General features: G+C 52.9%; 1 protein-coding gene across 1 annotated transcript; it reads right to left on the bottom strand.

Moving 5' to 3' along the window:
- Positions 1-265: 265 nt before the first annotated feature.
- E2F1 (E2F transcription factor 1) lies at positions 266-24,145 on the bottom strand. Its single transcript, XM_075011606.1, has 7 exons — positions 23,710-24,145; positions 13,779-13,869; positions 12,594-12,813; positions 10,660-10,812; positions 7,813-7,927; positions 7,151-7,355; positions 266-3,954 (listed from the first exon to the last, which is right to left on the bottom strand). Exons 1-7 carry the CDS (start codon positions 23,935-23,937, stop codon positions 3,704-3,706), a joined length of 1,263 nt encoding a protein of 420 aa, XP_074867707.1. The 5' UTR covers positions 23,938-24,145; the 3' UTR covers positions 266-3,703.
- Between the last annotated feature and the right edge of the window lie 3,832 nt (positions 24,146-27,977).

Raw genomic sequence — 27,977 nt, 5'->3', positions numbered from 1 at the left:
CTCTGCCCCTCCCTGCCTACAGACAAGAGTTTTTCAGAAGAGGCTGGTAACTACAGAGGTGCTCACAGGTCGTAGCCCAAGTGCCAAAGGATCAGCCCTCAGTCTCTGGCCTGCTGCTCCCCCAGCTCAGACCCAGTGGCTGGGCACTAGAAGCGCGAGGAGCAGAAACATCACTGTGAGCCAGCCCCCTGGTTTCTCAGCTGATGGGGATCTCGGGTCCGGCAGCCAGGCATACCTGAGAGATGACACAAGCCAGGAGTTGAGAGACTCAGTAGAAATGTTTATTAAAACACAAAGCACAACAGTACACAAAGCTCATGTAAAGGCAGTAGATGAAAGTGCGTTTCCACCTGTGGATTCAATCGTTCCAAGACCAGGAACTAGAAGAGCTCCTGCATTCGTGGACGGAACAGGAAAAAACTGACTGCCAGAGCAGGAGAGGCACTTGAGAGAGAAGCAGGCGGCAGTAGGAAGACCCACTTCTATTTTGTCCTTTCTTCTCCCCCAACACCTACGTTTGGGGCTTTACCCTCCCCCAGACCTTCCCTTTCCCAGTTCTCCAACCTGCAACGCTGACACCTGTCCAGTTCTACAATCCCTGGTGGCAGAGGCACCTGGGCAGCCTCCCTCTGGGCTGGGAACCAGAGCCAGAGGAATCCTTCAGCCTATTGTGCTTTCAATTTTATTTAATGTGACAAACTGCTTCTTAGCTAAGCCTGCCTGGGGCAGTGAGGGCTCTGGCGCAAGTCTCCAGACATTTAGGAAAAAGCCCACCCTGGATTTTCCCCAGCCCTAAACCCCCCAAAAATCACCCTCTGAGGTTTGGTCAGTTTCTGGTCCAGTGCATGTCAGGAACGTCAGCTATTGCATTGGGTTTGCTTTGGGAGGGGACCCAGCTGGCCCTCCTTGGAGACAGAATATTAGCCACAGGCAACAGCTCAGGAAGAATTAGGCTTCCCCAGTACCCACATGGAAGCAGCCTGAAGACGTCAACTTTGGTCCGGTCCAATGCCCCCATTTTTCTGAGCTGCTGTCCAGGCTTTGGCTTAGATCCCCAGTCCTGCCACCCAGCGGGAATCCCATGAGAACCCAAGTACATGCCTGCTTGTCTGGCCTCCTGGGATTGCCCACCTCTACACTAACCAGCTGGCAAAGTCAGCGCTGCCCTTCTGCCCACCACAGAGATTTGGTTCTTGGCTGGTCCAACCCTGTCAACTAAGGACCTGCTCCAGAACATCCTCTGCCTCAGCCCCTCCCAGAACCCACTCCATACACAGGGTCCCACTTTTCAAGCAAGGGGGTGGGGAACCCCACCACAAGAGTCACTGCAGCCCACTGAGCACGCTGCTCACTAGAGCCGCTGGCAGGGTCAGCTGTAGCCCCCTACACGGGGAAGTGGTCTATCTTCCTGAGTTCGGGATGGCTCCGGGACTCAAGCAGGCCAGGCCACTGGAGGGGTCAGACCTGGCTATTAGCTGCTGAAGCTTTGGTGCTGTAGCCTTTCAGCCCTGCTGGGGAAAACTGGTAGCAGGGTAGTTAAGGCACAGGAGAGACCAAGAGGAATGGCTCACGTGATCAAACCTGGTTCAGTTATCTTGCCTGCAGCAACCAGGTCTCCATTATGTCTAGCAAGAGTTTGGAATGCTCACACCCAGCCACCAAATCAGTGGCTCCCTCCAGCTTGGCCGGCAGAAGCAGATGGGGCCCACTCTCAGCAAGGGCCAGGTCTGTGCAGCTTCTCCTCCACATGAAGCATTTGGAGAGCAAGCCTGGGCTTGCTGACAGCAGCAGGCAGCGTGAGCAAAGCAGGGCAGACTGGCTGGCGCTACCCCTGCCCAAAGGATCCCTCTTCAGGCGTGAGAACCGCTCCCACACCAGGGCCTGGCCTGCTGGATTTCTCTGCTAAAGGAGACAGAGAAGCACAAAGGAGCTGCCATCCCCTGCTTACACTGTGCGTCTCCAGGTAGACACTCCCCTCCCAGCTCAGATTTGCTCCCTGCCTTTCCCTGCTATCAGACATGCCTGCTACTCATTGCTGGTCTACAATAAATACCTCTTCAGTCCACCAGCTGTCCTGCCCACCCGCCATGTGTTCTCCCACACAGAGAAGCAACAATGCCTCCCTTCCAGGTCCAACACCTAAGCTTCCCTAGCCCAGCTAGCCAGCCCTGCTGGGCCCCTCCGCCTCCCAGCAGGCTTTGCAAGTGGCTTGTATGAAAGGGTCTCTGGATTTCTCTAGCCTAACTGAACAGAAAATGGCCACCTGCCCATCCACAGCTCCCACTTCTGACAGTCACCTGCTTGGGGGGGGGGGCATGGACACACACACACCTCACACACAAACGCACACACACACCCCTTCCAGAAGCCTCACATTGCCCATATAAATAATAAATAATAAGCTGCATCTGCCATGTGGACAGCCAGCAGCACTTTGCCATATGGGGCAGGCTCCTGGTCTCTGCCCAGTGGAGACAGAGGCACCAGGAGGTTAAGTGACATGCCCCACATCTCAGCAAATGTCTATCAGAGCTGGGAATTTGGACTCCTAGCTGTGTGCTGGGACAACAAGACCACAGCTCCACTTCCCCCCAGTACTACCAGCTCTGCCCTGGGACAGCCGCCGCCCAGCACAGCGCCCATTCCTGCAGCTCACACCTGGGCGATCAGAGCTGACCCCGTGTGAACAAAACCACAGAATAAATAAACTCAGTCTACACAGGACTTGCTCTAAAGCCTCTAAGAAGGAACCACTGAGAACCCGGAGCCAGCATCATGCTGGATCTGCCTGCCTGCCACATGTCCCTCCCCGCTCAGGGTGGGAACGGCAATGCTGTGCATCTCCCTCTTGCATGGGGCGCCGGGAGCGGGGCTCAGCCACAGCTGCCAGGCTTTTAAACAGCCCCCCCCTCGCCCCTGCCAGAACCTGGTCACATGCACTGCTCAATGGACAGACAGCAGGCCCCTGGTACCCCCAACCCGGCACTCCTCAGCGCTACTATTTACATTCCTGAATGCGGGCATGCCTGGCCAGGCAGAGGCCAAGACCCAGCTGCCGGGGGAAACCAGAGCAGCAGGGAATCCATGCTAGGCTGCAGCTAAGCCAGGAGGGGTATGTCTCTTGCTGCCAACCCCAGCAGTGCAAAGCCCTGGTGCTTCCAAGGGACTGCCCCTGCGGGGCCAGGCAGTCCCTCCTCAGCCCAAAAATCAACATCGCTCACGCTCACTAAGACGAGAGGGGAAAAACGGCTCCTCCAACAGGAGAGAGGCCCCCAGCTCAACAAGAGGAGCTCTAAGGCAAGAGTCTGATGGCTAGGAGAGAATAAGTTAAGTGGCCTTGGTTACCATGGCAGTGGCTGCAAGGGGGACGGGCCACACAGCAGAGCTCCCCACAGGGGAGTGGGCTCGTGGTGGAAAGGCACATGCATGAGGTGGGAGGAGATGCCAGCAGCACCCCACACTCCCAGGAGGGCGCGGAGCACAGCCAGGGGAGGCCGCAAGGCATCCCACATACACCCCCCGCCCACCAGCAAACCCCACCCAGGCAGCTGTTTCCCAGAACGATCACTACCCACAAACCCCGGATGCGTCAGCTCCCGAGCACAGCTCCTCCTGCAGGTAAAGAGGAGGAGTCAGCTGTGGCACCATGCAGGTGTGGCCCTATCTGGATGCACTCCAGCCACAGCAGCATCACAGAAGCCCATCAGAAGTCCAAGGGCGCAAAGTCCCCGAAGTCACAGTTGAAGAGCTCGCTGATGCCCTCGCCCTCCTCCAGGCCAAAGTGGTAGTCCTGGGGCTGGGGCGGGGACAGGTTGATGAACTCGGCTGGGAGGAAGCTGGAGAAGTCATCCTTATTCTGCTCCAGCAGCGCGTCCACGGAGGCCAGCGGAGAGAGACTCACCTCGTCAGCGGCACACTTCATCGGCAGTGAGTGCTCCCCAGGCAGCAGGGGCTCTGCAGAGACAAGCAATGGGGCACTGAGGCAGTGCGTGCCAAACCAAACTGTAGGGCATTGGTTTCCTGTAATCCCCCATCCCACCAACCCCATCCCACCGGGCTGCTGCTGTGTCCCCCACCAGAGGTCTTCCCACTGGGCCACCGGCCTCTCCACCACACTGCCTGGATACTGCATTGCCCCCCAGCCGCCCACCCCCTGCCTTGCCAGGTCAGTGCCCCAGCATGCTCAGTGTAGTGCAACACGCCCTGCCGGCTCCATCCCCAGGAGCTCACTACCCACAAGCGGGCCCAGAAGAGAGGACAGCGAGCAGAAGCCAAATCCCTCAAGACACTAGAGCCGTGGGAGGTGGTTGTTTGCCTGCACGTGGGTCTGTAACTTGCTCCTGAGGGAATACGCTGCCCAGGGTCCACGCGTGTGGAGTCTGCCAAGAACACTGCTTCGGTTTAAAGTGTCAGAGAAGAACTTTCAGGGGCTGGAGCAAAAGGCTACGGCAAAAGTCTGGGATCTTAACAGAGTAAACAGACAGAGCTGAGGAGTTGCAGACCTGAGCTCAGCCAGGAGCCTGCTATGTAATTAACAGCAACTGTCTATTATTAGCACCTGTTAATGCTCTAACAGAGCCAGCAGCTCCTTCGCAGCAGGGCAGTGGGTTTAATTACCGAGGGGCCGGATCTGGCACTGGGAGCTCAGCCCTGGCTTGTCATTCCACCCTATGGCCCACTCCTAGCTTGTATTCCAGTAGCTCTGAAGGAGGACCAGTTCTTGCACCCCACACTGGATGTGCCAGTCATGCATGTGGTTCCCCTCTGCCAGAGGAAGGTTATGGAGAAAGCTGTGGTACAGGCTGCTTTGGCATTACCCAGGGCAATAAGCAGAACTGCTTCTGCAGAGTGCTGCCTCAGAGATGGGCAGCTGCTATTCTGCCCCTCAAATACTCTCCTGTTGGGGTAGAGTGTGAGGTTCCTCCCCAGCTCCGTGTGAGCAAAACCCCGGGGGGACAGTGGATCTGTGGGGCAGCGCCTGGGCTCCACAGTAGCTAAGATTGGGGCCTGGGCAAGACTCCATCCAGGTAAGATGGAGAAGCTGTGGCAGCACCCAGAACAGAATCACAGCACACTAGAACTGGAAGGGACCTTGAGAGGTCATCCAATCCAGTCCACGGTCCTCACAGCAGGGCCAAGCACTGTCTAGACCATCCCCGAGACACATCTATCCAACCTGCTCTTAGATATTTCCGGTGATGGAGATTTCACAACCTCCCCAGGCACTTTTTCCCCAGAGTTTAACTGCCCAGACAGTCAGGAAGTCGCTAACAGTTGCTGCAGTTGAAGCCCGCTCAGTCTTCTCTTTTCTAAACCAAACAAACCCAAGTCTTTCAGTCGGCCCTCACAGCTCACGTTCTCCACCCTTAATCATTCTTGTTGCTCTTCTCTGGACCTCCTCCAATGCCTCCACGTCTTTCCTAACACGTGGTGCCCAGAACTGAACACAGTACTCCAACTGAGGCCTAATCAGTGACGTAGAGCAGAAGAATGGCTTCTTGCATCTTGCTCACAACACTCCTGTTAATGCACTCTAGAATCATGTTTGCTTTTTTGCAATAATATCACACTGTTGACATGCTCAGCCTGTGGTCCACTCTGACCCCTAGACCCCTTTCTGCAGTACTCCTTCCTAGGGAGTCCCTTCCCATTTTGTCTGTGTGAAACCGATTGCTCCTCCCTAAGTGGAGTACACCAGCCTTGACGTTTGGCCCACAGGTGGGGGAGGTTCTCACAGCTCTTGGCTGGGAAGGAATCTTGTGTGGAGCCAATGGCTGCTTTGAGAACACTGGCTGAAAATGGCTTTCCTGTGGTTGGCAGGGCGATCAGGAGCCTTCCCTCCTGCAAGCCAGGCCCCAGCAGCAACCCAGCACAGCCAGCTCTGCTCCAGGCCGCAGCCACCCAGCCAGCAAAGTGGGCAGACACTAGAGAGCAGTACATTACGGTACTGACTCCAGACCGGCTCCATCTGCTCCCATGTGTGGGGAAAGCTTGAGGTATTCCTTCAGACCCTGTGACCCAAGCCTCTGGGGATCATTACCTCCCTTATCACAGGCGCTGGAGTGGGGCATCACCTGCCACTCCCCAGAGGAGCAGCACAAGCCCTCAGCCAGGGCGGAATGTGACAGCAGGACTAAGAGTCCCCAGGCTGGGGCCTTCCTCCCAAGGAAAAGCACCCTTGCTGCCTACACCTTGTAACCCTGGGACTGGATAAAGTTTGGCCAGGGAGAAGGACACTGAAGCGGAGAGGCTAGAGCAGCCTCAGGTACGTGGCCCAGACTATTACCATTCCCCCACCCCCAAAATACCATCCACGTTCTTCACTAGTCTGGCTCTGCCCCTTGCTGACCCAGCCATGTACACCTCAGCCACCAGGGCAGCTCTGCTCCAGCCTACTCCTGCGGTAAGCCCAGCTGTCCTTCGGAGGGCGAGGTAGGGGGACTCCACCTGGGAGCGACTGTGGCCTAGGGGAAACCTGGCCCCACCACGTACAAGGGGTGGCTCTGGCAGGGCCAAGCTCTCCCCCACTACGCAGACAGGCCTTGGCAACAGCAATACCCCTGAGGGGGCTGGGTTTGCTCACTGGGTACCTAATGTGCCAGCCATGCTACGGCCAAGGTTTCACTTCTGCTTCAAGCCTCCAGCTCCAGAGGGAGTTTTCAGAGTTGACTTTGAAACTCAGCTCCTCAGCTAAGGCTTGGCAGGAGCCGCGATTCATAGCCCTGACTAAACCTGTTTGGCGTTAAGTCATACGGGTGGGCACGGAGCTGCTTGCCAGGTCTCTTCCCTGAGCTGCAACCAGTCTGCCAGAAGCAGCCTACCAGTCAGGGCAGCCACGTCCCAGAGTCAGTCAGACTCTCCCCACACCAGCAGTATCACAGCAGCGACACTATGCAACACTCATCTGCAACAGTCACCACCCACCCCGGGCAGACAATATTCCCCTCTCTGCATTTTTGGTCTGAGGCACTGCCTGGCTCGTAGCAGGGCGACTGGAACCGTCCAAGCCTGCAGCTCCGCCAGCGCCCACCACTGGGTCCCTTTGACTTGTGTCTACTGCTGAGCCCACCAGGCCCCTCCATACCCTCGGCTGAAGTAGCTGTGGAGCGGGCTCTGAAAGCCAGGGAGGATGCCCTGCGGCCAGACGCACCTTGCTCACTAGGCAGCAATGGTAAGTTCACGTCCTGGGAATGGTGCATGAGTGGGGAGGCTGCTGCCTGAGTGGAGCCAGGGGATGATTCTTCGGCAGTTGCTTTGAAAGGACTCTTGACTGGGCTGCAAACCCCAGAGCTGTCTTCTGGACACAGAAACACGTCAATGGGGCCCTGGGTGCTTTTCAAGGAAACCTGGAAAGCCTGAAGAGAAGAACACAGAGCACCATTAACAGCAAGGAAAGGCAGAGGCCATGGGCTTGCCAAGGGCACAGAGTGCTGGCAGCTCCGCGCTGCGACAGCTCACCACAGACCCAGAGAACAAGACAAGGTACATCAGACACCACACACCTCCCAGCTGCCACCAGCCCCCAAGAGGCAGTCAGCCCTCAAGAAACCTCCAGGGGTAACAGCCCAGCAAGCTCAGAGACCATCTCCTGGGGAGGGGAGACGGGAGCCCCCGACAGAAGTCGCTGCCCAGAGGCGGGTGGTGTGAAGCAACCCAGACTACTGAGTTTGAGGGGTTGGCACTGAATCCCTGCTCTCCCAATTCTCCTACTGAGAAACAGGGAGCCCTGCCCACAGCCATGTGCCCAGATGGATCACTGGGCACCACACCAGGAAGCGCTATGATGGGAGAGGGCCCTGCAGGAAGCGTTACCTCTGCTGGGTCTGAAACTTGCAACTGGGTCTCTGGAGGGGCTTTTATCACCATCACCATTTGCTCAGAGGGGTCTGCGATACTGCGGAGATCCTGGCAGGTCACGTAAGCAGAGGTGCGCTTGGTCAAGGAGCATTCACTGGACGGCGGCTTGGCAGCTGCGCCCTTCCTTCCGGACGAGACACAGCTCGATAAGTCAGATACAACAGCTAGGACTAGGGAGCTGGGGATGCATCAGACGCTAACCACAAGCAGCTGCCTAAGCACTCGACTCACCAATGCACAGGACATGCAGTGACCAGGAGAGGGGGCACACCTGAGCATCCCAGCACTGCATGTTGTACAGTGAACCCAAGGCAGGAATAGTCTAACAATGGAGAGGTTAGTGATGTTCGTGTAGATCTGTCCCATGCACCACTCGATGCTCTGGTGGTCCTAACTGCTTACAGATATTCATTGGATTACTATGGCCTCTCCACACCCAAGCTGTACAGCTATCTAGCCCCAGTCGTGTCCACATCCAAAGCCATTAAACCCTCCAACAGCCCTGCAAGAGACAATCTGCCACTGTCTCCCGGTGTGCGTAACTCAGGACTGACGCCCGAGGTACCCAGCCAGTCGAATCTCCAGCACCCGCTTAGGGCGGAGGGTTAGTGATTTAGGAACACTGGCATCAGCAGAGGCCTAGAGGCAGCACTCGTGCAGTGCACTTCTCAGCTGCAGCTGTGAACTGGGGCTGCACAGTAGATAAGAAATCAGGTAGCAGAAGGGGGATGGGGAATTACCACAGGCCCGTGGGCTCACTGCTCTTTGCTCACAAGGGTTGAACTGAAGTGATCTGTCACATGCCAACAGCTGATCCTTGTCAGGGACTGGCGCAATGGCGTCATCCCTCCTCCCAGCTTTCACTGACAAGGACTCCTCTGCACAGAGCTGGCAGCCCGCGGACCACTTACAATAGGGTGTCCCACCTTCTCGCATCGGGGGCCACACAGCAACTTTTGACGTGTTCTGGGGGGGTGAACATACAATAGCCTCAAACCACACCCTGTCTCAAACCCCTCATAGCCCCAAACCACACCCATCCCAACCTAAGATCCCCCATAGCTCCAAACCATCCCCAGCCTTAGACCCCCACAGCTGCAAACCACACCCTGTCCCCAGCCTAAGATCCCTTGCAGTCCTAAACCACCCCCAGCCTAAGACCCCCCCCCGCCCACCCCCCGAAGCTCAACTCCCCCTTGCAGCCCCAAACTGCTTTGGTGCTGGCCTCATGCCCCAGAGGGGCTCTGCCCCTGAAGCCGGCAGTGGCTCCGCACCCCAGCTGCTAGGGCTCTACAGTACCTAGCCCCATGGAAGCTGGTGCTGCCACGTCAGCCAGCCCCACGAGCCAGATTCCAACACCACGGCGTACAACACAAAAGCCGTGTGGTTCACGGCATACGCACGTCAGAATCATGAGTTGTTAAAGAGAAGAGCAGAAGCCACATGTGGTTTGTGGGGTGCATACAAACACATGAGCAGATCGACAAAGCCTGAAGGAACTGCACCCTGGTTGCAACCTGGCCAGCAGAAAGAAGGAAGCCAGCCCCAGCGATTTTCGTTTACAAGGTTTACGCAGCCTCCGTGCAAAGAGCAACATTTCCATACCACTAGAGATTTAGATATAACCAACTCTGGCTTGAGCCAAATATCACCTGCCCCCCACCCCGAGCTCACAGCCCAGGTGTCGCTGAAGAAGAAAGCAAATCTGGGAAGATTTGTCCAGTGAGTCAATCAATGGGACAAACTGTGGGGTCTGAGCTGGAAAGCCCTTCCCCATGTCAGGCGCTCAGGGGACACCAGTAACAGATGCAGGTACTGAGACTTTTTCTCTTGCCCCCTTTAAGATTCCCATTCCCCCAACCCAGGGACCGGCTGGTATCACCTGAACTGTGACCACAGGCAGCTCTGTCTGCTCTGAACAAGATGACTAGAAGAGACTATGTCATGGCCAAAGTAATAACCACTAGAGAGAATCATAGAACTGGAAGGGACCTCAAGAGATTGAGTCCAGCCCCTGCTTTTACTGCAAGCCCAGGCACCATCAAGATTATTACCCTTGTTAGATATTTATTATCCAACCTGTTCTTAAATATCTCCAGTGATAGCGATTCTACAACTACTCTAGGCAACTTATACCCATAATTAACCACTCTGACAGCTAGGAAGCTTTTCCTAACATCCAACCGAAACCTCTCTTGCTGCAGTTTAAGCCCATTGCTCCTTGTCCTATTTTCAGAGGCCCAGGAGCATAATTTTCCATCCCTTCTTCTTGTTACACCCTTTTGGGTATTTGAAAGCTACCATGTACCCACTCAGCCTTCTCTTTTCCAAACTAAACAATCCCAGTTCTTTTCATCTTCTCTCCTAGGCTGTATTTCCTGCACCTTTAACCATCTTAGCTGCTTTTCTCTGGACCCTCTCCAATTTCTTCACACCCTTCCTAAAACATGAGGCCCAGAAATGGACAATACTCCAGTGGAGGCCTAATCAGCACAGAGAAGAGCAAAGAATTACTTCTCATGTCTTGCTCGCAACACTCCCGTCACATGGAGAAAGGAACACAACTCATTTGCAGTGCTTAAGGAGGTGGGCCCTGCAGCCCAGCCTCAGATTAACTAGCAGAACTCTCTGCCACATACAGTGCTTTGTGTCAGCTCAGAGGGGAGGCAGCCCACACAGGACACAACCAGCCACCCCTTGGCCTGGTAAGGCTCACCTGTGCAGCAATTAGAACAGACACTGCAGCTCCCAGATCTCCCCACTTGCAAAGCAGCTCCCACAGCCCCACTCAGACAAGGATATTGTTGGTTCTCAGGGTCCTCGGTGAGGAGCTTGAGCTGGACGGTGCACATCTGGATGAGGTCATCCAGCTGCTGCTCAGCCACTTGAAGGTCATGGATTTCCTTCTCCAGCCCCTGGTACTTACTGGTATTCCCCACAGCAGTCTGGCTGCCCCTAGGAATCAGAGCACTCAGGTCAGTTGTGTTCAGGTCCAGGCTGCCCCTGTGTTGTGCAAAGTGATCCGGGGCCCCTCTGGAGCCACCTGCCTTGCTAGCTACGTCCCCACTCACACACAGACCAGTGGGGCTGTGCTGTCAGCTGGCAAGCCAGGAAATGAAGCTATGAAACAGGGAATGTGAGGACTTCAGCTGTGGCCATCTGGTGCCAGTCAGACGGAGACCCTTCCCCAGGAGCTGCCTGGGCCTACCAGGACCCCAAGGGCCACAGCCATATTTGTTTTTAGCAGCACACAGGGTCCTACGTACCACTCAACACAAAGGAAAGCAGAGCCCTGCCCTAAAGCACAGGTCTGCCTTCCCCTCCTGCCCATACCACTGCAACCTCTCACATACCCACATGCAGGGTCTCCCATACCTACCCATTCAAGCACCTGCCTACCCCTAGGGGCAGCAGCTCTGCGCACAATGGGGCTGCCCTACAGCCTCTCTACTGAGCCTCTCCTTCCCTGCCCAACCCGCTGGCAGGCTGCTGGAGGTGATCCTCCATGGAGCATTCAGCCCAGGGAGCAGGGGAGAGTATCGTCAGCCATTATGGATGCTGACCGTGGATGCTCACCTGCCCGTTCTGCAGGCCTGATGCCCCAAGCCACATTCACCTAAGGAGACAGGCGGAAACTAGCCCTGAAAATCAGATGCTGCAGGTATAAATACACCAGCCACATAGGATGCAGGCAAGCTGGGGCCCAGAGCTGGAACTGGCCTACCTAACACCACCCACAGGTGCTCTGCAGCCAGAGGCTGGCTCAACAGAGCCATTCCAGAGTGTTCAAGACAGAGGACCCACGCCCCTGTCCCCACTATTGTAAGCAACAGACATGGCCCATTACTTTACAATACAGCTCAACGGGCTTTCCCCACCCACCACCACTGCACAGCTCAGGGCAGGCAGTACATCTATTGTAATTTTACTCCCTCACCCAGAGCCAATGGCTCATCAGGTGCCTTGGTTAAAGCACAACGTAGTCAGTGGTACACAAGGGAGTGGTGAGCGGGTCTGACCCCCACAACACGACTGAACTTTCCCCATGGGGTCGAGGAAGCCTTGAATCCACAACCTTCCGGATCGTCATCAAGTGCCTCAACCATTCTGCCACCACACCTGAATTTCTGATTTTGAGGGAAATTAGGACTCTTTTTTTAAGAGTGTTCTCTGTGGGAAACATGTTTGGGGTTAAGGTGTTCGACTGAAGTCTGGATCTGGGTTTAGTTCCAGATTTGATCACAGACTCCCTGGGTAACCCTAGATGAGTCACTTTCCCTTGTGCCTCAGTTTCCACACCTAAAAATGGCTCAGTGCCCCTGGAACTTGCATGACTTGTTTGGGAAGTTCTTTGCAGCCTCTGACAGAGGTTGACTTATATACAAACCTGACCCCTTCTGAAGTCCAGCTCCCCAGGTAGGAGCTGAAAGACATGTCTACATGGTGAGCAGAAGCCTGTGGCACCAAGCCCCAGAGCCTAGGCCCGCAGACTCGGATTGTGCTACAGTGCTGAAGGTGGCTGTTTAGATGTTCAGGCTAGAGCTCATGCCGCTCCCTGGGCTACACTCTGAGGTCCAGTCTGAGCCCAAACGTTTACATAGCTACTTTTAGCGCTGTAGGTGCCATGGATTCTGCTTGCCACACAGATGTTCTTAACGAGCACCATCCAGTCACCCCCATGCTGGCTGGGCTGGCTAGTGGCCAGGGACGACGATGAGCTGGGCCTGGGTACGTACAGCCACTGGATGTTGTTTTTGGATTTTTTGGTGATTAGCTGGATGCCCTCCAGGACGTTGGTAATGTCATAGATTCGCCTCTTCTGCACTTTCAGGACTTCTGCTGCCCAGTTGAGATCCACCACCCCGTCTGGCGACTGGCTTAGCAGCTCCAGGAACCGCTTGGTGGTCAGGTTCAGAGAGGTTTCATAGCGGGACTTCTCCCCAGGAGATTTCACACCTGCAAGCAATTGACGTTGCTTGTTTAAGAGCTACATGGACATGACAGCCCACTGCGGCTTTAATCCCTTTGCTCCCTAATCTTGATCATTTATGAGGAAGTTTCCATTTGCTACCCAGACACAGACCCCATTGTACCAAAATCTCACTGTCCTCGTAATCCTCTGCTTACAGTCCCTGAGACAATGCCCACAGCCAAATCAGTTACTGTTTTAACAAACCCAGTCCAGGCCCATTCAATCCGCTCCACACCCTGCACAGCCACTGGAAATGGAGCACCACAAACCTAGCCCCCATGTGCTGCACATCCAACACTGAAGTCTCTGCCCCTCTGCAGGGGAGCCTGGCACAGATCTGGGAGCCTGTCAGTCCAGGCCAGGCCTGCCAGCACTGGCTCTGCACACAGTACGTTAATGCTGGTGCCCGTGGCATGAAATCAATGCTCCCATTGGCTACCAAGTGCCCTAGCCCTATCACTGCCACCAGACAACTCAAGAGGCCAAGGTAAATCCCAGAGGTACGTGACGCACCGTTGAGAATCTGTTGCCCCGTTCCTTGACAGGCTACTGGAACAGGCTGCGCAGGGACTCAACCATCGAGGGCATGTATGTTTATGCCTAGGCCGGTGAGCAAAGGGCAGGCAGAGCAGGACCGGGCACCCAAGAAGCTTGCATCTACACCCAGCACTTTTTACTAAAATTGGACAAGCTTAGGAAGTCCTAGAACCAGCTCTTCACGGGGTTATCAAGCAGTTCATAGGCTGCAGTGGGGGAAGAGGTAGGTGCTGCATCACTGCAGGCCCATACCTCCTTCAGAGAGCAATGGACTACATGCCTCTCGGTCCCAACCAGCATCACTCAGCTCAGCCGTGAAGCTGGGGATGTCATCCCATTAGGCCACTTGGGGTGGGGGAGATGCAATGAATGGAAAGGACTGAGAAGCAGCAGCAGGAGGTGGTACCTGTACCTTTGACCAGGTTTTTTGCTTTGCTCCGGGATGTTTGGATACTCTCTGCTATGTACTGGTGATCAGTCTCCAGATCTAACTTCCTCTTCACCTGCAAGAGAAGGAAGGCTTGTGAAGGAACAGCATATGCCCCAGAGCACCTCCCACTGCAGGTAACCCCGGAGCAGAGAACCAACAGGGACAGCTATGTCACTTCAACTGAAAGTCATGGCCAGTCAGACATAGGGTAGCCTAGGAAACATGAGTTTAGTTTCTGCCTAGCTCCCAGCAAGCATCTCTAGCAAAACCTACCATCATGATCAGGAGTTGGGCTGGTGGGCTCATCAGAGATCAATATACCTTTGGTGTCAAATGCTGACAACTGGGTGCCACTAGAATTTGCACTGTAGAGCCAAACCACCACCCCCATAGCAGTGAGAACTTAAAGCCACACAGATCAAAGGTCCATCTAGCCCATGAACCTGACTTCCAGCAGAGAAGGTTTCTGCGAGCAGTACAGAGAACATATGAAGAGGCTCCTAGGAGGAGGACGACAATATGGATAGTGAACTGGTGATAGAGCTGTTGTGACCAGCACAGGATGTACCATGTTTGTCTTACTCCCAGGGGACAGGAGTGATTTTGTACATACAAAGTTCAACCTGATCTCTGGATAGATGCCAGCATTTGGTACACCAAATACAGCACACTGAAGACTCAGACAGGGCAGTGCAGAGTGGGAAGGAAAATTGGCAGCGTGTGACCTCCAGAAGAAGAAAAAGAGAACTCATACACTCCCGGTGCAGCTAGTGGTAAGATACCGATTTTAGTCTCGCTCCCATGGTACTATGGCAGAGAATGGTTTGGAAGAGTTATCCGAAGGAAGGGATCGGAAGAAGACCCCCATTGAATGGAAGGCAAGGGATGTATTGTCCTATGTGTGGGGGTGCCACGATCACCGCCTCCAAGAGGAGATGGGTGGTGATCAGGGCCTCCTGCCTTAGGGGGACAGAGCCATCCATCTGCTTGCCAGACTGGGAAACTTGAGAAGTACACTGCTTGCCTGGAGCTAGAATTCAGGATGCAAAGGAGTATCTGCCAAGGTTAATCAAGCCATAGGGACCACGACCCATTCCCACTTCTCCATGTGGGCATCAAGGACATTGCCAAGAACTTCCTTGAGCAGGTCACCACAGACTATGTGGTTCCGAGGAGAAGAATAAAGGAGCTGGAGGAGCAAGTTGTGTTCTCATCCACCCTTCCTGTTGAAGGAAAAGGCCCAGGTAGAGACCATCACATCGCAGAGGTAAATGCAAGGTTGCACAGCTGGTGTCATAGAAAGGGCTTTGGATTCTTGGGCCATGGGATTTTGTTCCAGGAAGAAAGATTGCTAAGAGGAGACGGGATCCACTTAACGAAGAAGGGAAGAGCATCTTCGCAGGCAGGCTTACTAACCTAGTGAGGAAAGCTTCAAACTAGGTTTTTCAGGGGGATGGCGAGCCAAGCCTTTAGATAAGTGCAGAAGTGAGTTACTGGGAAGAACTACAAGGAGGCAGGTGCAATGGGGAAGCCTCATGATTTATATTGCTCCATTTTCTCAATCTACTAGCAGTCATCTTAGGTGTCTGTACATGAATGCAAGAAGCCTGCAAAACAAACTAACACCTGAAGTCCTGTCACAGTCAAGAAACTATGATGCAACTGAAATAATGAAGACTTGGTGGACAACTCACGTGACTGGAGCACTGTCATGGAAGGATATAAACTGTTCAGGAAGGACAGGCAGGGAGAAAAGGTGGAGGATTTACACTGTATGTAAGAAAACAGTAAGATTAGAGATGAGAGCAACAACCATGATGTCATGGTGGTCAACTACCAGATCAGGAGGATAAGAGAGACGAGGATTTCTTCAGACAACCAGTTTCCAGGTCATAGGTCCTGGGTCTCATGGGGGACTTCAACCACCCTGATATCTGCTGGGAGAGCAATACAGCAGTGCACTGATAATCCAGATGTTTTTGGAGAGTGCTGTGGAGAGCTTCCTGGTGCAAGTGCTGGCGGAACCAACCAGGGGTCCTGCTCCTCTTGACCTCCTTCTTCTAATTAGGGAAGACTGGTACAAGAAGCAGAAATAGGTGGCAACCTGCGCAGCAGTGACTGGGAGATGCTTGAGTTTAGAAACCTGACAAAAGGAGGAAAGAAGAGAAGCAGAACATGGAGTTTGGACTTCAGAATCATAGAACACTAGAACTGGAAGGGACCTCAAGAGGTCATTGAGTCCAGTTCCCTGCCCTCTTGGCAGGACCAAACAATCTAGACCATCCGCAATAGATGTCTAACCTGCTCTTAAATATCTCCGGTGATGGAGATTCCACAACCTCCCTAGGTAATTTATTCTAGCATTTAACCACCCTGACAGTTAGTTAGGAAGTTCTTCCTAATGTCTAATCGAAACCTCCCTTGCTGCAGTTTAAGCCCATTGCTTCCCGTCTTATGCTCAGAGGCCAAGGAGAACAATTTTTCTCCTTCCTACTTGTAACCCTCTTTGAGGTGCTGGAAAACCGCTCTCATCTCTCCTTTAAGTCTTCTCATTTCTAAACTAAAAAAGCCCAGTTCTTTCAGTCTTCCCTCATTACTCATGTTCTCTAGACCTGTTAATCATTCTTGTTGCTCTTCTCTGGACTTTCTCCAATTACTCCACATCTTTCTTGAAATGTGGTGCCCAGAAGTGGACACAATATTCCAAATGAGGCCTAATGAGCGCTGAGTAAAGCAGAAGAATGACTTCTCGTGTCTTGCTCACAACACTCCTGCTAATGCATCCCAGAATCATGTTTGCTTTTTTTTGCAACAGCATCACACTCTTGACTCGTAGTTATTTAGTTTGTGGTCCACTATGACCCCTAAACCCTTTTCTGCAGTACTCCTTCCTAGACAGTCACTTCTCATTCTATATGTATGAAGCTGATTGTACCTTCCTAAGCGGAATACTTTGCATTTGTCTTTATTAAACGTCATCCTGTTTACCTCAGGCCATTCTCCAGTTTGTCCAGATCACCTTGAATTATGAGCCTACCTTTCAAAGCAGTTGCAGCCCCTCCCAGTTTGGTATCATTTGCAAATGTAATAAGTGTACTCTTCATGCCAATATCTAAATCATTGATGAAAATATCGAACAGAACCTGTCCCAAAACAGATCCCTGTGGAACCCCACTTGTTATGCTCTTCCAGCATGACTGTGAACCATTAATAACTAGCCTCTGAGAACACTCATCCAGGCAGTTACGCACATACCTTAGCATGGCCTCATCCAAGTTGTACTTTCTTAGTTTATTGGTAACAAGATCATGTGAGACCACGTCAAATGCCTTACTTAAGTCCAGGTATACCACATCTACTGCCTCTCCCTTATCCACAAGGCTTGTTATCCTGTCAAAAAAACTATCAGATTGGTCTGGCATGATTTGTTCTTTACAAGTCCATGCTGGCTGTTCCCTATCACCTTATTTTCTACCAGATGTTTGCAGATGAATTCCTTAATTATTTGTTCCATTATCTTTCCCGGCACAGAAGTTAAACTGACTGGTCTGTAGTTTTCTGGGTTGTTCTTTTTGCCCTTTTTATAGATGGGCACTATGTTTGCCCTTTTCCAGTCTTCTGTACTCTCTCCCAACTTTCAGGAGTTTTCCAAGATGATAGCTAGAGACTCAGAAACCTCCTCTATCAGCTCCTTAAGTATTCTAGGATGCATTTCATCAGGCCCTGGTGACTTGAAGACATTTAATTTTTCTAAGTAATTTTTAACTTGTTCTTTATATCTTTTGTCCCTTAAACCTACCCTCCCCTTCCCACTAGCATACATTATGTTAGACATTTCTGCATCAGCATTCTTGGTGAAGACCAAAACAAAGAAGTCATTAAGCACCTCTCTCATTTCCAAGTTTCTTGATATTGTTTTCTCCCTCCTCACTGAGTAGTGGGTCTACCCTGTCCTTGGTCGTCCTCTTGCTTCTAATATATTTATAGAATGACTTCTTGCTATCCTTTACATCTCTAGCTAGTTTGAGCTCGTTCTGTGCCTTGGCCTTTCTACTCTTACGCTTGCATACATGTATTATTTGCTTCTATACATCTTTTGTAATTTTTCCTCATTTCCACTTTTTATATGACTTTTTTTATTTTAAGCTCATGTAAGAACTCCTGGCTAAGCCAAGGTGGTCTTTTATTATACTTTGTTTCTTTCCTATGCAGTGGTGTAGCTTGCTTTTGGGCCCTTAATAATGTCCCTTTGAAAAACTGCCAACTCTCTTCAGTTCTTTTCTCCTTAATCTTGCTTCCCAACTGATGGGCAGGATCCCCTGGGAAGCTAATATGAGGAGAAAAGGAGTCCAGAAGAGCTGGCTGTACTTTAAAGCAGCCTTACTGAGGAGGCAGGAAAAACCATCCCAATGTGCAGAAAGAATAGCAAATATGGCAGGTGACCAGTGTGGCTTAACGGAGAAATCTTCCGTGGTCTTTAACACAAAAAGAAAGCTTATAAGCAGCGGAAACTTGGACAGATGACTGGGAAGGAGTATAAAGAACATTGCTTCAGAATGCAGGGACCTAATTAGGAAGGCCAAAGCACAACTGGAGTTGCAACTAGCAAGGGACATGAAGGATACTAAGAAGGGCTGCTACCATATGATAGCAACAAGGTGGTAGTCAGGGAAAGAATGGGGCGCTTACGGAATGGGGAAGGCAATCCAGTGACAGATGATGTGGACAAAGCTGAAGTATGCAATGTTTTTATTGCCTCAGTGTTCACAGACAAGATCAGCTCCCAGACTGCTGAACTAGGCAGCACAGTATCAGGAGGAGGTGGGCAGCCCACAGACGGGAAAGGACTGTTTACAAAAGCTGGATGTACACAAGGCTATGGGGTTGGATCTGATGCATTCGAGTGTGCTGAGAGAGTAGGCTGTTGTGATTGCAGCCATTGGGCTTTATTTTTGGAAACTCTTGGCAACCCAAGGAGGTCCCCAACTATTGGAAAAAGCAAAATGAAGAGCCCATCTTCCAAAAAGAGAAAGAGGAAGATCCAGGGAACTTCAGACCAGTTAGCCTCACCTCATTTCGAGGTAAGTGATTATTCCCCTCTGTCCAGCACTGATGGAGGCCACATCTGGAGTATTGCATCCACTTTTGAGCCCCCCACTACAGAAAGATGAGGACAAATTGGAGACAAGAGTCCAGTGGAAGGCAACAAAAATGATTAGGAGCTGTGGCACATGACTTAAGAAGCAAGGCTGAGGAAACTTGGCTTACTAAGTCTGCAGAAGCGAAGAGTGAAGGGGAATTTGATATCAGCCTTCCACTACCTGAAGTGGGGGGTCCAAAGAGGACGGAGATGGGCTGTTCCCAGTGGCGGCAGATGACAGAACAAGGAGCAATGGTCTGAAGATGCATGGGGAAGACCTCGGTTGGTTATTAGGAAAAACTGTTTCACTAGAGGGTGGTGAAGTACTGAAATGGGTTACCCAGGGAAGTGTTTAAGGTTAGGCCTGACGAAGCCCTGGCTAGGATGATTTAGTTGGGTTTGGTCCTGGTTTAAACAGAGGATTGGACAAGCTGACTCCTGAGGCGTCTTCCAACCCCTAATCATCTATGATTCAACAGTGCCTCAAAGGGATGAACTGAACAGGTCATCATCAGGTGATCCAGCCCTTGGAGCAGGACCAAGGGAGCCTTGAACCACAGGTATTTAACCTTTCAGATAGACAAAGCTAATGGAAAAGAAATCCCACCAATGAGAGTAAGGCTAAAGCAACACCACCTCTGCACGTAGGGAGAGCATGTGAATTAGCATGGCTTTGGTGTGTTGAGACTGATCTCCCAGGAAGGCCACTGCCCCCTTGTACTGGTTTGCTAACAACGTAGGGGCTGTTCTGGAATGGCGTTCCAGCATTTCCTTTAGGAGCCTGAACACCCACCAGTGCCAGCTCCCTGGCAGCAGAGACTCCCCCAGACTAACAGTACTAGGACAGCAAAAGGAGCTGGGGAAGCACCAGCTGGAATGGGGGAGCATGAGGCAAGGGCTGCGGAAAGTGCAGGACTCAGCCAAAGCAGGGCCATGTTGGGAATCTGGCAGAAGGGCCCCCCATGCGGATCTGAAGCCAAACAGATAGGGGAAAGCAGGGACACGAAGGATTGTGAGGGGAGTCATCCCCTTCTCTGTCAGGCCACTTCTGCTGTCCTTCCATGTTCCTCCTACTCTGGGCCTCCCTCTGCCCCGTGTTCTGGCACACCTTTGTCAGGGCTCTAGAATTGGTTGCCGTGTTGCAGGCCTCCTGACTGTAAGTTTCCAAAACTCGTTGCATGCTCAACAACATAAGGCACCATGAACACATGGGGACACTGACTCGGCAGCTTGTCTCCCCTGGTGCTCACTGCTCGGGGGGACATGGTTGCTTTTCTGACTCCAAGGGATCACCTTATGCCTACTGACACCAGCATCTAGCATTGCAAGCTGGTTTCACACCCAGATGAAGGTATTTCTACAGCATCCCTCACCAGAGCATTCAAGTGCCATGTGCGAAGTGGGAATTCAGAAAACCTTCATCCTGCTGTCTTGCCTATTTGTGGACTCTGCCTCTAAGACACACTGGTGCTAGGCACTGTTCAGTGCTTCATTTGTGCCAGGGCTCAAAGGCTTGGCAGTTCACAGTCCAAGCATCTCTGCACTCCCAGCCAACAGCTGCTCAGCTCAGAAGACAGGACCACAGCCAGCAGCAGGATGGTCTTCAGAGCTGGGGGCACTCAACCAGCAGCTGCTGCTCTGTGGCCACCCAGCTTGAGCCACAGCATCTCTTTCATTAAAAAGTAAACACTGGCACTCTTAAAACACTTCATGATAAATCCATCCTTCAGTTTGGTCTTAGGTTGCCTCTCAGCAGAAATAATGAGCACTGAGAAAGCCCTGGGACAGTGACGAAGCAAGGGGCAGGGTTCTACCACACCTACACGCACCAAGAGTTCAATGCGCAACTGGCAGAGGAGTGGGGTAAGGAGCTACCCTCACCCTTCACCCTGCTTTTACATGTTTGGTGTTGTGGTGGCAACATCACACTAAAGATCCCTGTCTTCTAAGCACATCCAAAGGTTACACTATTCCACCAATGCCTCAGAAAACCACTGAAGTATTCTTGCCACCAGTCATTTGGGAAACCTTTAAAGCCAAGGAGTCACTGCTAAGCAGATGTGCTCCAGGAGAGCAGCCCTAATACGGGTGGGGTGCATTTACCTACTTGCTTTACGCAAACAGGATTTACACGAATGAGCAGTTATGAACGCTCAATATTTTATAACTCATCATGCTGCACATGCCCACTCTGAGTCACCCACCTAGCAGCCAGCAACATTTTCTGCCCTTCTCTCATAACATAACCCCTTTTCTTTGCATACATCATAAAGGTATGGATGCAAGAACAAGTTATCTTTGTGCCCCTCTCCGCACATATTTCCCTGGGTGCCTTATTTAGATTCTGCACCCAGTTACTAATGGGATGGTATTGGTTATCCGGGGTAGGAAATGGGGGTCTTTAACTGGTATCCACGCAAAGGTACACTCTCCACACAAAGTGGAGATCACAGCTTTCTAGGATAACCCCAAGAGGAGCACCTGATGATCATCCAATGCTGTGAACAGGCAAAGCTCCACCTCAGCCCCACACTCACATGATTGGTCAGGAGAAGCTGAACGTTCAAGAGTATTTTTAAGACTTTGCTGTACATAGTTTCTGTCCTGCCTCTAGCCTCATTTATCGCAAGATTATCTGGTTCATGAAGGAGACACTGGGAAAAGAGACTCAGTAGATGAGGCCTATCTTATAACAGTCTGACACTGCAGACATGGACGAATTAGAGAACGCACTCCCTGCCCCACAGCCCACTGACACCTATGTGTGGGAAGCATTTCAACTTCAGCAACGGGGAGTGAGCGAGCTGTTGTTCACACCACCCTAGACAGCTGACCATCAATCAAATTAAGACACCTAAATCCAGTGCGCTGCTGGAAAGCATTCATAGGAACTCCAAACACTCACGTTAGAGTCTTTAAACCTTCACTGCTCACAGACACCAGGCTGCAGTGTCCCCAGAGAGGCAGGTGCAGAAAGGCCGAGGGATACCAGGCTGCTGACTGCAAAGTGTGCGGGAGCTCTTTTTCCTTATTAGAAGAGACTAACTGTTTCAAACAGCTAGGAGAAAAGCAGCTCACAGTTCAAAGTTTCACAGTCAAGGAGCTTCCACGAAGCCACAGTCCAACCACACAAACCCCCCACAAGCAGGGAGACACCAAACAGGGAAAACCCATTATGGATTCCTGACCCAAGCAGCTGAAACAAACAATTAGGTGTAAAGCTGACACCTGCTGCAGGCCCGTCAAACCAGAGAGAGAGGCACCTCTGGAAGAGAGTGTGCTTAACCAGCAAAACCTGTTGTGGTCTTTTCCACAATTGCTCTCCCCCGCCCTCGGGGCCATTTCTGCTGAACTAGGAGCATTGGGACTTTATGCTGGGACAATGACCCATCAAGCCCAGGATCCACTGGCCCAATGCCAAAGGAGGACTTAAAATCCCATGCTGAGAATGCATATGGATCCCACAAAGACGTCCGCTTGTGCCCTCATGACAGAGCTGCAAGTCCTCCTCACTATACGCTCAGTTTTATTGCCTTTGGCACCAAAAGTCACTTCGGTGTCTAAGTGAACCTTCTGAAAGAAAAACAGGAGACTAGAAGAAAGGGAAGGCTCTGGTTCATCCTTGGCTTGTCACAAGAATTGCAAGGACAGTCTTGACTGGGGCCCAGCTGAAAACAACGGGTGCAAGGCTCAGCCCTGAACATTTCACCATCTGTATTTGTTATAATACAGTAGCATCCAGAGTCTCCAAACACAATGAAAGCCCTCTCATGTAGCTACAACAGAAGACAATGCATGTTCTCCACAACTTACTCGAATGTTATTTAAAAATTAGGTGCCTGTTACACCCTGACCCAGTCCAGGGACAAGCAAAATTTTGCAAGATCCTGGCTTGATATCCCTGAAGCAGAAGATAAGCCTTGCATCTATAACCCTTCAGACTGCAGCCACGGCTGTCAGAGGATCACCACAACCTACTGACACTACAGAACAAACCGAGACCTGCGTGAACACAGACTCCTCTCAGGGGATTTAGCTCCGGAGTTTGGAAAACATTTCCTTGACTTGTGCATGTCACTCGCAGAACATTCCCCTGCCACTAACGATTTATTTGCATATTTTTATGAGCAATGACCCTTCCTCCCCACTGACCCGGGGTTCTAGGCTATGGTATGACAGACCCCAGACGTATCTGTCCTGTCCCACGTGAATCTGCCCCCCACCCCCACCACGCTTCACAATATAAACGATCGACAGCCAAAGACGCTGGCTCGGGGACACGCTCAGAAAACCCGTCACCGTAAAAACAAGCCCTGGCTCGGGCCTGGCGCACGTACTGCTCCCGGGGAGCTTTGTCACACGAGGCCGGAAGACAGAGAGGTGCCCTCCCCCCCGCCGGCAGCCTGATCGAGCCGCGGGCGCGGCTGTATCTAGAGCAGCGTCCGCGATTAGCTCCTCCCCGGCCGGGACTGCAAGGCCAAGGCCCGGCCGCACGTGGCCACGAGCGACCCCGGGGCACGGGGCGCCGGTGGGGGTAGCGCCGAGAGCCGCGGGGGCGTCGGAGGGAGCCCGGCCCAGCCCCCGCCGGGCTTTGTTTGCCGGGACCTGCGCAGCTCGGGCAGGGCCGGGACGAGGCCGCCACGTTTCAGCCGCACACGCGGGGCCGGGCGGCGCGGGCCCAAGGGCCGAGCTTTGGGCCAGCCGATGCCGCCCGGCGGCGGACGCCTGGGGCCCCAGGCGGCGCAGCGCTACCGAGCGCGGCGCGGGCGTTACCGGAGGGCGTCCCAGCGCCGGCCTCTGCGCCGCCGGGCCCGGCCGGGGGGCCTGCGGGGTGGCGAAGAGCAGCAGCTCGGCCTCGCTCTCCGCCTCGGGCGGGGGCAGCGCGTCCGGCGTGGAGATGATCACGATCTGCTGCTCCATGACGTGCAGGGCCCCGGCGCCCCCCAGCAGCAGCTCCAGCTCGGGCCCGCCCGGCGCCGCCCCCAGGCCCTGCAGGGACATGGCTCGGGCGCTCACATGCCCGGCGCCGCCTCAGGGGGCCCCGGCCCGGGACCGCAGCTGGAGACGGGGCTGGCCGCGGGGCGCGCGCCCCATGCTCGGGGAGGGCCGGGGCGGCGCCGAGGCGGAGCCTCAGCCCCGGCCCGGCCCCAGGCCCGCTGCTCGCCCCGCTAGGTCCCTCGGCTGCCCGCGCGCCACGGCCCCGGCCGGCCCCGGGTATTGTCCCCAGCTGGGCCCGGCCGCGCGCGCCTTTGCGCGCCAAATCCTTTTTGCCGCGAAAGCGGCCGCGGCGGCGCGGCCGCGCTCCTATTGGCTGCGGCAGGCGCACGCCGGCGGACAGCCGCCTCCCCATTGGCCACCGCTCCCCGAGGGAGGCGCCGCTCCGCCCTCCTATTGGTCACCACGAGGGCGGCTGTGAGGCGGCGCGGTGACGGAGAGAGCGTTCTGTCCGCAGTCCAATGGTCGCGGCGGCGCTGGCGGGAGGGGGCGGAGCGCGGCCAATCAGCGCGCAGCTGAGGGACGCCGAGCACGGCGGGGTGGGCGGGGCTGAGTCCACAGCCTCGGGATTCCCCGTCGCCGCGCCCGTCTCCCATCTGTTCCCAGGGCGTCGCGCCCATCCCCCGCCGGGTGTGCAGCCCCCGCCTGGGCCCAGGGACCCTCCCTTCGTGTTCGTGGGGCCCGCCCCCATCCCCGCGTGTCCATAGAGCCCCCCCGCCCGTGGTCACCCTCCCTGTTTGTCCGCGGAGCGCCACCTGACCGCCCGCCCGTCACAATGCTGCCCCCCTCGCCCTTCCCCCCGCTTACCCACAGAGCCCTGTGCTGCCCCTGGCATCCGCCCTCCGCCCAGGCCCCTCCCTGTGTGTCCACAGAGCCCCCCTGCTCTGAGCATCTGCCCCCCGCCCCCCACAAGGCCTCATCCCTCGGTGTCTGTGGAACTTTTCCTGCTCACCCCCGTCCCTGGACGTCCGCCTCCCTCGCAGGCCCCCCCGTGTGTCCATGGAGCCTTTTGCCCCCTGCCCCCAACCCCCAAAAGCACTTTGCCCCTAACATCTGCCCCCATCCCCAACAGCGCTGTGCCCTCCCTGACATCTGCCCCCTGCCCCCCACAGTGCTGCGCCCCCTCCACCCCCAACAGCACTGTGCCCCGCCCCTGCCCCTGCCCCTGCCCCTGGACATCTCCCCGCCCCCAAACAACACTGTGCTCCTCTTCTGCATACACCCAATTCCTGTCTCCACTGAGCCCTTCCTCCTGCCCAGACCCATCCCCTGCCTTCACATCACCTATGCCTACCCCCTCACACCGCCATCCCTGCATGCACAGCTTGCGTGCCTGCCTCCCACCTCTCCCAGGGGAAGATCATAAACCGCACATGCACAGATTGCTAGGACCACATCTTGCTAAGAATCACCTGCTTGTGTACATCCCAACCAGCCTCACTGAGTGACAAAGATAAGGTGCCCCCTTTGTGTATACACCCATCCTACACACTCAGTACTTATTAACCTGCCCCCCCCCCACATTAGGCCTGGTTTATACATAACATTTTATGTTGGTGCAGCTGCATAGGTTGGGCTGTGAAAAACACTCAGCTGATGCGTGTAGCTCTTCCAGCCTAACCCTGGTGTCCATGCAGTGAGGTTGACAGAAGACTTCTGTTAAGCTAACTGTTGCCTGGGAATGTGGTCTTTCTGCATGACGGTAAAACCCCTTCATGGATATGGGCTATGTTGAGGTCACTGTGGCAAAGTCCTCAGAGTGCAGACATACCCTTACTCTCTTTCCTCTGCTGTCCTTGTCCCCACATTTTATGCCCACTCTCCAAGTTCAAAACTCATTGCTTCCTAAAAATGTGTCCTTTATGGCTGGATTAGGCAATTGATCTCCACTCAGAGGTAGCATGCTAGCAGCTATAGTCTCCAAGAAATTCTGGTCAATAAAGAAACGCAAAACTTCAAAAAATGTGTGTGTAGGTGCAAAGATACGAATAAGAGACAGCATTACATGTGCATGGGCAGAACTGGTTGCAAGTCATTCTCTTCAGAGTTTTTCATGATGTGTCTTTTGGTCTTCACATTCTTTTCAGCAGAGGGTGAGCTGGGTCTCTGGCAGTTCAGTCCATCAAAACAATACAGGTTGAAACTCACTAATCTGGAACTCTCTTGTCTGTCAACATCTTTAATCGGGCATGATTTTTAGTTAGCCGGATGACCACTTCTGGGCGCAGTCAAGTTTGTCTCCAGACACCAGTGCTGGCTCTCAGTGTTCTGGGCTGTTATTTAGCTGTAATTTACCCCTAAATGTCTTCTACGAGCCCAGTAAGCAGTGGAAGTGTTGGTAATGTGCTAGACAATATGGACCTATTCTGGTTTGACAAATTCTCTCATTTGGCACCAGTCAGGTCACAAGGATGATAGTTGATGGAGGTGCAACCTGTATTTAGTATTTGGATAGATACTCCCACCACTTACTGTACCTATAGGTTATGCATGGAACTCTGCATGGATTAAAAAAATTGTATTCACATCTATATTCACACTGACATCTGCAGATACCGACATCCATGGCTATAAAACGGATATCTGCAAATCTGCAGGGTTCTAAATATAAAATTTGTATCTCCAGCTACATCTTTAAAAATGAGCTGCAGATATCTGCATTGCCATCTGCACACATGGCTACCCATGGATATTCAGATTTGCATGGCTCTAGCTATGCACACAGCATGTTACATCAATTGCAATGTTTGTAAACACTTCTTAGAATTCTGTCCTGCTCTAACATAGCAAGATTTAAAGTGACAAATGACATCACAGATCTTCCTTTTCAGAAGTGCCCTTCTGCCCTAGGTACTGTACAATCCAGGGACCAGGGACATTGTCAGTAGCACAAAGTCACTCAAATATCCTGAATTCATTTTGATTTTTCCCCTACTCACATATAACCCCTAAACACATCCCTCTGCAATATTAAGGCTGTGTCTGCACTCTGGAGCTACTTTGGTATAACCCCAGCACTGTTTACTCTGATATAAACCTTTAGTGTAGACACAGCTCACTCTGAAGTGTTTTTTCCATCATGGTTGGAACGCTACCTCCCTAGACAAGTAGGCACGTCAAAGGAAGCATTCTTAGAGAAAGCTTGGTCTGTTACGAAACATTGTTAAATCATGTCATGGTAGGATAGTCAGTTTTCCTGAGCATTTTAGGTGGCTCAGATGTTTAGCTTTCTTCATTATTTGAATCAGTTTGTGGAAGATTTGAGCCATCTTTGAAGAGTGTGAAAGTAGCATACTGAAAGTGTCCTCTAGATTCTCTTTGTTCTAAACGCTGATACCTCGGAGAGCCATGAGCCTGCTGTTGCACAGCTGTGTTTGCAAGAGTCCTGGCAAAGCAAGGCCTCATCCCACACTGCTGAGCAGCAAGTGGCACAGTAAGCTCTGCTCAGAAGGCTCTTAGCCCCTCACAGAATTTTGCCCCTGGTTAGAAACCAACAATCCAATTTTGGGTTCACATAAACATAAATTGTTTTCATTTCTCTTTTGATTTTCAGAGATCAGGGCTGGAAAAATGTCTGCTTTTCTCTTTCTTGGGTGGTTGTCTGTTTTACAGAGGGGTTCACAACTGTCTCCTTATTTCTGTTTGCTTTCAATGCTAATAAAAAGAACACAAACAGAAGTCTGAATTGCCCAGACAATACCTTGGGCAGGAGGGTGGTGAATGTAATGAATGTGTTCCAAAGTCTGCAACAAACAGAAATTACTTCTAGTTCACTTCCCTATTACACACTGGTATTGTTCTGTCTCATCAGGAGCATAAGGGCTTCATCCCCATGTCTTTGGCTGTTGTAAGACTGATGTGTGCTAGTACCAGCGAAGAAATTCCAATTACTTCCCTGGAAAAGGGAGTGAACTGCAGCCTAATGTTCTATCTCCACATAACAGGAAAACAACTGTCTTTCGAAGGCACAGCTAATGTCCACTGATATATAGAAGTTGCTACTGTGGTGATATTCCAATTTGGTTTCTGCTGGCAGCAGCTGCCTC

The sequence above is a fragment of the Carettochelys insculpta genome, chromosome 17, assembly GCF_033958435.1.
Source record: "Carettochelys insculpta isolate YL-2023 chromosome 17, ASM3395843v1, whole genome shotgun sequence".
In the NCBI taxonomy this organism is placed as follows: Eukaryota; Metazoa; Chordata; order Testudines; family Carettochelyidae; genus Carettochelys; species Carettochelys insculpta.
The sequence above is the reverse complement of the archived record's forward strand: the minus strand, read 5'-3'. Positions and strand labels throughout refer to the sequence as shown.